The 10251-nt window shown below is 54.5% G+C and overlaps 1 protein-coding gene across 1 annotated transcript; it reads right to left on the bottom strand.

Moving 5' to 3' along the window:
• Positions 1–205: 205 nt before the first annotated feature.
• MAP3K14 (mitogen-activated protein kinase kinase kinase 14) lies at positions 206–9540 on the bottom strand (the record flags this gene model as incomplete). The annotated part of the gene is made up of 15 exons (XM_079547324.1): positions 206–370; positions 649–749; positions 1270–1414; positions 2090–2196; positions 2428–2772; positions 3339–3489; positions 3824–3987; positions 4602–4706; positions 5075–5206; positions 5825–5954; positions 6409–6546; positions 6970–7578; positions 7703–7913; positions 8745–8814; positions 9288–9540. 15 exons carry the CDS (start codon positions 9538–9540, stop codon positions 206–208), a joined length of 2826 nt encoding a protein of 941 aa, XP_079403450.1.
• Positions 9541–10251: the final 711 nt, after the last annotated feature.

Genomic DNA, 10251 nt, shown 5'->3' with positions numbered 1-10251 from the left:
AGCACTGCCCACTGTTCTGGGGAACATCTACGCTTCAGGACACGTCCTGAACAGGGCTGGAACAGCAGCGAGGTGAGAGCACCGTGCTGAGCTGCTATCCTACTTCAGCACCAGCCTCCAGCGCGCGGTGCTCCATGGCAGGGGTGCTTGGAAGCTTTTGCAATTCCACATTTCACAAGGTAAAAACCTCCCGAAAGGAGCGGCCTCACGGCCTGTTCTCCAGCTGACCGTGTTTGACTCTCCACGCCCAGCTGACGCTGCAATCCGGGGCCAGGGTGCACTGCAGCTCAATCCCCGAGTCGGGGACTTCCATGTCGTAGTGAATGGGGCGGCCTTCCTTTGTCACCAGGCTGAAGGCGGGGACGGGTATCTGTGGAGCAGAGCAAACAGAGCTGAGCAGCACGTCACATCCCTTAGCAAAGCATCACAGCCCCAGGAACCCAGCAGGGAGGTGCTGTTAAAGACGGAGCTCGACTGTGATGCACACAGTGGTTGTCATTCAGAAAATACCTTTTCCTATCAACAAGCATTGAAATTACTAAGTGCATTGCTAGAGTCCCTGGTTCACTGTTTTAAGGCATTGGAAGCTGCAGGATAGAAGAAATGGCTTGAACAAAAGACTGCAATAGCCCTGGCCCTGTGCCTCACCTGGCTGCTTATCCCAGTGGCAATGTCTCCCACCTTTGTCCTGTGGAAATCCCTGATGTGCAAATTTTCTCCACTTAGCAACTGGATCTGGATTTTCACTCCTGAAAGACACAAGAAAAGTCCTCAGCTCCTGCTGTGGGCACAGCAGCTTCACAGTCCCACGCAGAAGCACTGACTAACGAGGCACAGCCATCGAAGGTGCTTCTTCTGTCATCAGGGATTTTGTTCAGGTAGGTCCTGGCACAAAGGATTGCTGGAGACAAAGGTGACTCACAGAGCAGAGCTGGGCCTAGCGAGAAAGCAGCTGAAGACGTGCTGATTTGCACAGCGTGGATTGCTCTGTAGAAATGAATGGTTGTGCAGCACCTACTCCTGCACACAGCAGATGCATGAGGTGTAAAGCTGAATCAGCCTCGGTGGGTCCGGGAGCATCTGTGGCCTTCAGTTGGCTACACAGACTCGAGTGCCCCCCACCCACCTGCAGGGAGCAGACGTGGCCCCATGGCAGCCCTGACCCTGGTAACACAGCAGCTGAGGGCTGAGGAGGGCCCAGGACAACGCCGGGCAGCGAGGAAGCTGTATGTATGTGCCTGCTTGCTGACTTCAGGAAGGGGGGCTCACCATTGAAGCAGCTGGGGGTGTCCGTGTGGCGGCCGCGGCTCAGCACGTTGTTCCAGCTGAAGCTCTGTCCGTCTGTCTGGCTGTTCCAGGAATGGATGCCGGAGCTCATGGTGTCCCGCAGGCTGAGGGAGGCCTTCATGGAGTTCTGCAGGAGGAAGCATGAGGCCATCAGAGACTCCCAGTGAAATGGAGCTCCTGTGGGACAGCAAGCAGGGAACAGCCCCAGGGGAAACAAGGCAGAAATCCGTTGGGGTGGGCCTTGAGTTACTCAGCACTCACCCACCAGCCAGGAAGGACCGACAGCAGTGCTGTGCGGGTGTAAACAGCTGTTTGCAATAGTCAAACTCTTCGGCTGAAGAGTTAGATGGGAAAAAAAAGGGGTTTTCACCACACCCACAGCACAATAAAGCATCAGATAAATCTAATTTCATTAAGAGATAACGCAAAGGAAAAGCAGCAGCTGCACTGCTTAGAAGAGCCTGTGTTGTCTGAGTCAGGGGAGGTCAGTGTGACAACAGCAGTGTGTTGGTAAGCACGAGGGCAGCTGCTGGGGATTGGTGTTGTGCAAAGGAAACAGAGAAGCACAGAGCTGCGTCCCACAGCGCACTGCTTGGCTTTGGAAATGACGATCGAAGGGCATGCAGTCAAATCACACCCATCCCTGGCTCAACAAGGCTCACTCAGGTGGTTTTTTCTACTGGTATTCCCTACCCTGCACGCAGCAGGGTTAAAGCAAACCAAACTAACGAAGCTTGGCGTTAAGTAGATTGTAGCACCGCTGGGTGCAGGTTAGCAGAGCCTGGCCCCCATCGCTGCTCACCTTCTCACTGGCGTCTGACACAAACGGGCTGTCAATGCTCAGACACGAAAGCATTTGTTCCTGCTCTTCCAGTGAGTACGGCTGAGAAAGGCTGTTCAGAAACAGCTCTGCAAGCAGACAGGAAAAGAAAACATTTCCAGTGATTCTTTTCACTCTTTCCTGCTCCAATCCCAGACACTACAATTAATCCCCGAAGCGTCCTCAGCACTGCAGAGCAAACACTGACACCAGTGTGGAGCACCCAACACAGCGCCTCTGCACGCGGCAGCTATCGCTGCTGCCATGAGAACCGAGCCAGGACAGGCAGCTGAGCTGAGCACCCGCTGCACGCTCCGTACCTATTTCCAGCTGCTGGAGCTCTTGCTCAGAAATGGTGCTTGCTCTCTCTGTATGGCTGCAGCTCTTTAAGGGGAGGGGAGCGGAGGAGAGAGGAGGAGGATCCCAGGTCCTGGACAGATCCCTGCTCTCATTCCAGCGGGTTCCCTCGCCCTGCCTCCCTCGCTCCAGGGCTGGTGGTGGCACAGGGCTGGCACTGCAGCCTCGGGCTGCCGGTTCCGGGTCAGGAGCAGCCGAAGTGGGGCTCGCTGTGGGGGGCAGGGACGTCTGGGGGTTGTTCTCTTTGTGCAGTGCCAAACGCCTGGGCGCTCTGTATTCGCCTTTCCAGGGGCTTCTCACACCTCCCACTACAAAAACAGAGAACACACAAATGTTGTCCTAGAGAGGCAAAGGCTTCCTGTTACTGAATTGTCTCTTGCTGCAAAATGCCCAGATTTTTCAGAAGACAAAACCAGACGAAGCCCACAGACTCTTGGTGCGCTGCAGCAGGACTGATAGAAATTATGGGTTGTCTCAGAGGGAAGGGAGGGGGCCACAAGCACGAGTTACAGCCGAGGATGCTGCAGCTCTGCTCCCAGCTTTGCTGCACAGCAGGCTCCAGGCAGCAGACACTGAACACCTTCACAAGTGTGTGTGAAGCACAGCATCGTCTGCTTCATGCAGACAAGGAAAAGTGTGACAGCACATAGGAAATCACAGCCTACTTGGGGTCCCTTTGGGGTAAAATCAATCTCTTTCAATGCAGGGAAGAGCTCTCAACCCAAAGTGCACCTCAGTGCTGAATCGAAGCGATAGACTGAGCAGAAAGCAGAATGCAGTGCAAAAAGCACCACCACTGCCCAGAGGAACGGTGACAGGGCACTGAGTGCCACTGTGCCAGCAGGGAGGAGCTGGAGGGGTGGCAGGCTGCTACCTTCTTGCAGCGCAGTGCTGGCCTTGGTCCTCAGCTCTGACGCAGACGCCCTCTGCACAGGCTCCTTCTCCAGGCCCATTTTAATGATCTCAGCAGTGAGGGGGTTGCAGGAAGGTGGAATTTCCCTCAGAGGCGGCGGCTCCTTTGCGATCTGCACAGCAAACAGGAAGCGAAAGAGGTTAAACCAGAGAGGCTTCATTTGATTGCAAAAAAGGTTCTTCCCATCCTGAAAGTGCTCCCAACTGTAACGCCAGCATTACACTACCGACCTGAGCCATAATTTGCCTACAGCTGAGCAGTCGGTCACACCCGAGCACCATAGGAAAGAAGCAGCCCCAGTCCATGTAACACAGCAGCGTGCAGCAGTGAGAAATGCCCGCTGTGCAGCACGGCTGCCGTCATCTCAGAGACCTCCTGGCAGCACTGTTGTGTGGCTGCGCTGCTCCAGGCTGAAGTGCCTTTTGCTGGAGATCGGAGTGGCTTACCTTCAGACAAAGGGGATGATTGTAATACTGCGTCCAGGGGTGGCAGCCGTTCAGCATGTGCAGCATCATGCAGCAGCTGCTCCACACGTCCACCTTGGAGTCGCAGCGCTTCCCCAGGACCACCTCTGGAGCCATGTGTGTCTCTGTGCCCGGCACGTAGTTCCCTAGCAGCATCGAAATGAGAGCTCACCGTGTGCCAACAGCTGTCCCACCGCTGGGACAATGGGGCAGCCTCCCTGGCTCTTCAGTTAAATGAGAGAGGAGTCAGCTTCACCCCACAGCAGCACCCAAAGCTCCACGCCCCACAGGCCTCACCCATCAGGAAACGTATTAATTTGCCTTTCCCAGGGCACATGGGAGGGGAACCATAACCCTCCGTTGGTGAACACAGCATTAGGAAACACGTCCTCTTCTTTCACCATTCCACTGCCCAGAAATCAGGGAGGAATTCTGCCTTTGGTGGAGGTTGGGATTCTGCCCCAGCTATTTAATGAGGCTACAGGAGCACCCAGTTAGATATTGAAGTCTGGACATGCTTTCTCACAGGGAGGAAGCACAGAATGTAGCATGAAATACACAACACCCTCCAGACTGGAAGAGAAGGACCAGCTTCCAAACCTGCAGTCATTTCAGCTGCCAGTAGCACACGTCACAGTAGAATTAATAAACCTATGAGAAAGTTACGTCTGGAAAATACGGTAGCTTGAAAATTATCCATATGTAAAGGTTCTGAAAGAGTCAGTAGAGCAATTCTGTACAATAAGCAGAGAAGCCTTACCTGTGACCAAGCGCTTCCCCAGGCCATCGGGATGGAGGTGAGCAGAGTGGCCAAAATCACACAGCAGAGCTCTGCTCCCATCATCAGACAAAAGCACGTTTTCCGCTGCCAACAAGAGGTGCTGAATTCATCAGTGCCCTTTCATGGGGTCACCCAGAGGGAAACACAGCCCCAAACCCACAGAGCTACTTTATTAACAAGACCACATTAAGGTCTGTTAGTCCTACGGAGCCTCACTGTACATCACCAGAGCCGTCCTGGCCGTGTGTCAGAGCCGCCCATCCCACACCCGGACACCAGAAAGGAAGGGGTGACAAATCCTATCGATACGCCCAACTGCTTTGGACCAAGCCAAGCTCCAATCCCCAAGGCAGAGCTGAAGATCTCATCCAACGTCCTTTTGTCACTCAGTAATCCCCAGCTGTGGGCTCCTGGTAAGAAGGAAGGCCACGACCCCATCAGCAGCCTCCTACCTTTCACATCTCCATGGAGAATGTTCTGAGCATGGAGGTACTCCAGACCTTCCAGTGCCTGCCCCAGGTAACTGAGGGCTCTGTCCTCGGGCAGGCAGCCACTCTGCTTAATTAGCTGCCCCAGCGATCCGCCTGGAAGGGAACACAGAGTCTGTGTTCATTCAGCTGAGGAGAGTTCAACAGAATCATCAGCACTGTGATAGGGAAAGGAGAAAGAACTGCCAGCTCTGACAGTGCTCATCTCCCACACCGGATCCATTCCCTTTGTTTGTTCCCAGAGGTCTTACAGCACAAGGACACTGGTGCCTTCCACAAAGGCCATCGCTTTGCATCCATTTCACAGTGTTGTTCTGCTCTGAAAGCAGCCACTGTGCAATCAGACTCACGCTGCAGGTCCCCGGGCTGCACTTGCCAGCAGCCTGGCTGCAGGAGGAGCCTTGGGTGACAAAGGAGCACCCAGGTTTGTCTATCCAGAGCTCTCGGCCATCAGGCAACACACACAAATAAACACAGCACCAAAACCAGAAAGGAGCAGCTCTGTGTTTCAGTGAGAACGTGCAGTTGGAACGGAGTGAGGCCGGGCTGGAAACGCTGCCCAGAAACAGCAACAGCAGCCGCACACCCACAGGGACAGCAGGCAGCTTCCCAGCACGCTCACAAGGACAGGCCTGGAGCACCCGAGAATTAATAATGCAGAGCGGGGCAGGGAGGAGAGGCCCGTGTCACTGTGCTGCGCCTTTCCTTTCTCACCCTCCATCAGCTTCATGAAGATGGTCACCCAAGGTCCCTCCTTCACGGCGCCGTACAACGGCACAACCTTAGGGCTCATTATCGCCGCGCACGTCGTCAACTCCTCTGCACGGAAGTGTTCGACCTGCACCTGGAGGAGCGAAGGGACGGATCTGGTGACACCCGTCACGCTTTTCTGTGTGCTGTAACGACGTCTGTTTCTATCCAGCCAAAAAATGGAATGGTTAAAGGAAGCCTGGCTGAGCCTCACCTCCTGCCTGCCTCCACGGCGCAGCCATCACACCGCGGCCAACACAACGAGTGAACATTTTCAGGTGGATTTTCACAAGTCGCACTTTTGTATTCAATACAACCCCCCCCCCACACACACACAAACACTCTTTTCAGCTTTCTGCTGCAGCCATTTGAGGAGCAGTTGCACAGAGGTGATGGAACCACGCCAGCGTTACGTGCAAACAAAGCACTTTGGATTCTCGTCGTCACTGCGCTGTGGCCGCACCGCAGCCGGCACAGCAGGAGGATGCGTCCCTTTCCAGAGCCCTGCCTCCTGCATCACACAACCCCCCCTCCTCGCACGTAATTACCTTTTTGGCAGCACACTGAAATCCTGTCTGCTTGTCCTCTACTTTGTACACTTCTCCAAAAGAGCCGATGCCCAGGGAGCCGTGGCACTTGGTCCAGTGAACCTCTTCTCGGTACTCATAATCCACTGGCTTTAGTTTCTGGCGGAGAAGAACCACAAAACAAGATGAAGCAAGCAGAGAAACTTTAGCTGCTGTTGGTGGAGTTCACCAATTTCCAATAAATAGCACAATAACATCACTTCTCTTTAAAAATCCATGAACAAAATTTCTTCTGTTGCTGCCTTGAGGTGAAACAAAATGGGAAGACCAGTGCTCAGAAATACTTCCCATACACAAGCACACGTGTTTGGCAAATGAGTGGACAAGTGAGAATCTCCAAACTAGGCCAGGACTTCATACCCTTCAAAAAACAGAGTCACACCTCTACCTGAAAGTGTTCAACCGTACCAACGTCCCCTTGGAAAAGGCAGCCTCGTGACAGAAGGACATGGGTTCTCTCTCTTTTGAAGCCCAAGAGAAACTGTGCCTACCACGACACAAATGTGCAGGACAGGAAATCACCTCAGTGAGCAGCACGCCTTCATTCTCATCTGCCTTTTGAAACTGCTCCTTTGGGTCCAGACTGCCTCCTCTCCACGTCTTGGCAAGGCTGGCCAAGTTCTGCGGCTCCCCGAGGCTCACGCTGCCCTTCAAGGCGTCCACCAAGTATTCTTCCACAGAAACCTTGTCCAAGCTGCTTTTCATGGACTGGCTGACGCACTTGGGGAAGCTGTATCCCAACTTTAGGCCAGACAAGTGATGCTCACTGTCTGGGTAATTGAGATCACGGTGGAAATACGTCTCCAGAGCATTAAGCTTCATGGGATGGATAGGATTGTCCAGGTGTGGGAAAGCGGGGGGCACGATGTTGTATGGAAAAGGACGGAGAGTTTCAGGATGAGGGACGTTGTCCCTCTGGTAGTGCAGTTTCCAGACATGATTAAGGCACTGGACAGGGCTTATCAGCTTGTGCAAGTCAGTTTTGTGCTGGCTGCCCACTGAATGGAGCTTGCCTGTGGACAGAACTTTCTCGGGCTTCTCAAACGGGGGTGGATCATAAAGCAAGCTCTTGTTCAGCTCTGATAACCAAAAGCTGTTTCTGTAGAGAGCACTGTGGTGCGTTTCATCCTCCTAAGAAACACAAGAGAACAGAGCAGCTGAGCAGGAGCCTCAGAACAGCTGCCCAGACGTAAGCAGGAGTGCTGAGCGCTTTGCAGGGGTCCCAGCAACGCAACGAGTGCCCATGAATTCTCACCTGGACGGGAATCGGAGTGCAGCTCTCCTGTTCCGGAGTTCTGGGGCCAGGTCTGCCAGCAGCCACTGTTTGTATTTTCAGCTTGGATCGTTTCTTGTGACGCTTCTTCTTCGCCCTACCACGATGCCTCCCCCTCCAGCAGGTGGGAGCCATCCTCCCCTCCGTCGCATGGGCCACATTGTTTGGGATCTGGTCGAGGCTATCTGAGCGGCTGTTGGAAACCAACACACAGGAGGGCTCTTAGATGGGATGGGGAAAGCACAGCCTCAGCTAACAGCGACAAACGCGGGGATGAGGAGACCAAGCAGCTCTGCCTGCTGAGATGTGCAGGACGAGGAACTGCAGCACCGCTCCTTTCCCTCCACTGTGAGCAACTGCAACTCCGGAGTCACGGCACAGCAGTGCAGGTGGTGCCATTAGGAAGAAATGAGGAGTGTTTGGGGGGCAAAGCATTGAGGAACGGTTCCCTCTGCTTCAGTTGTTACAGGACAACACCAGAGGCAGAGGGCAATGTCAAAGCAAGCAGTGCCCGACAGCTGCCACGAAACAGAACTCAACCCTACATCCCACCTCCCCACTTCAGGGGGGCTTCGTAGCCCTCCACTCTGTGCCCTCAGGGGCATGGGGTGAAAAAAAGGGGGTCCTGCCCAGAATATTTCAGAGAAGCAGAGTCACAGCGACCCTCACTTTCCTCCCTCGAGCTGTTTCTCTTCACAGCCCTGTTGCTGATGCTGTTACTAAGTAGAGGTTCTTCTCTCATCCCCTTTTGTTTACCCTCCCCAGAAAAGCAGCAGTTCCTGCTCTTGTGAACGGCCCTCACAGCACCCTGTGCCTCACACAGCTTCCAAAGAGAATGCTGTAATGAAGTTCCAAAAGCATCAGTGCTGCTCTGTTAACAGAAGACCCAGACCGGACCGTCCCTCGAGTCAGCTCAGTGATTTCAAAGCTCCCAGCTGGAGCAGCAGAGCGGGCAGCACTGACAGCGCAGTGACCCGGGCAGGGCAAGGCGCAGCAGTGCACTCTGTGTTCTGGGATCTCTCACCTGTAACGCTTGCTGTGGGCAATGAAGGATCTCTCTGACAAAGTGGGGCTGAACTCCTGACTGTTCTCACCTATGTGAAAGAAAACAGGATCATGGCGCGTGTCCAGCGTGACGGTAAGAAGTGGACTGAGGAAGCCCCCTCCCAACGTACCAACCCACATGGTGACCCAGCAGAGCCACAGCACCGCCTGACCCCCTGCTGCCCCCCACCCAACCACCTCTCAGCATTTCTATAATTATTATTATTCTAGAATGCCCCCAGCAGCCAGCCAGGAAAAGAAGCGAGACTGCGAGATGCATTTCCAGCCATCGCAGCGCGGTGCAGCAGCCACGCACCACTCTGCTACTCCGTGCCATTCAATAATGCTGTCACATTATTAAGAGGTTTCATGAGCTGCCTAAATAGAGCCCGGGATGTGTCAGCAGCTCCAGCCCACATGGGATTACAAATAGATCTCAGCTGGGCTCCCCAGGAGAGTGAAACCGCACACCGCCTCCCGCGTCCCTTCTGCTCAACGAGGAGCAGCGCTCCCTGCTACTCACACTCTGCCTGGGCAATAATGGAGATGGACGCGCAGCCTCCTTCTGTTTCTTCTTTTGCTGTTCCTTTGGTGATGACGTCGTTGAGGATTTTCCACTGGCTATGGAAGATGGCTTTCTTTGAATCCTCGACTTTGCAGACACTGCTTTGCTTCTCGCTCACGGCCTCGTGCAGCCCTTTGGTGGCACTGAGCTCCTGCTGCTGCTTGGCGGGCGGAGCGGGGGCTCCATGGCACGCAATCCCCATCACTGCCATTTCACAGCTTCACAGTCCCTGATGAGGAATGGGAAAATAAAAGCACAACACTCATCATAACGCTTCCCAGCAAAGCAGCTCCACGCTCAGCAGAAACAGGAGCCTGCCCACGCCGTCCATTAACGCTGATCTCATCCAAACCGAGGTCCTGCACAGCGCTGAGCATGGAAGCGAAGGCAAACCCACAGCCACCAGCTCCCACGTGGGGCAGCACCCCACCCATCACAGCCATCCCTACCCCTTCTCTACAGAAATCATGGCAGATCTCAGTGCTGTAAAACAATCCCTTGGAGCGGCAGAGGCCGGCAGGCTGATGACTAACAGTGAGCCTGCAGTGCGCACACCAACGAGCTCAGAGCTATTTTTACACTCCCTGTCGCCCGGTCTGCATTAACTCTGTCCCTCCTTGCCCTCTCCTCACCCTCAGGGGCCACAGTGGAAGCCCTGCCCACCTCTGAGAGCGTGCAATTCTGCAAAGTGCCCCTCGGTTAAAAGGTAACGGGGAGGGGAGATGTGAACTGCAACTGTGTGACACGGAAAGGAGCAGCATGGGGACATCGCTGGGAGAGCAGTCAGTGAGGCGCGTGCCTCGCCGGGCAGCTACCGGAGCACGGCTCACGTGGCTCTATGGGCAGTGTGGGCACTGGAGCTGCCAGCACAGCCCAACTGCTGCCATCCAACCACGAAGGCTTCCCAAGAACCAAAAACCCA

This window comes from Tetrao urogallus, assembly GCF_951394365.1.
Source record: "Tetrao urogallus genome assembly, chromosome: 26".
In the NCBI taxonomy this organism is placed as follows: domain Eukaryota; kingdom Metazoa; phylum Chordata; class Aves; order Galliformes; family Phasianidae; genus Tetrao; species Tetrao urogallus.
Note: the sequence above shows the minus strand (reverse complement) of the source record. Positions and strands in the feature narration are given on the sequence as shown.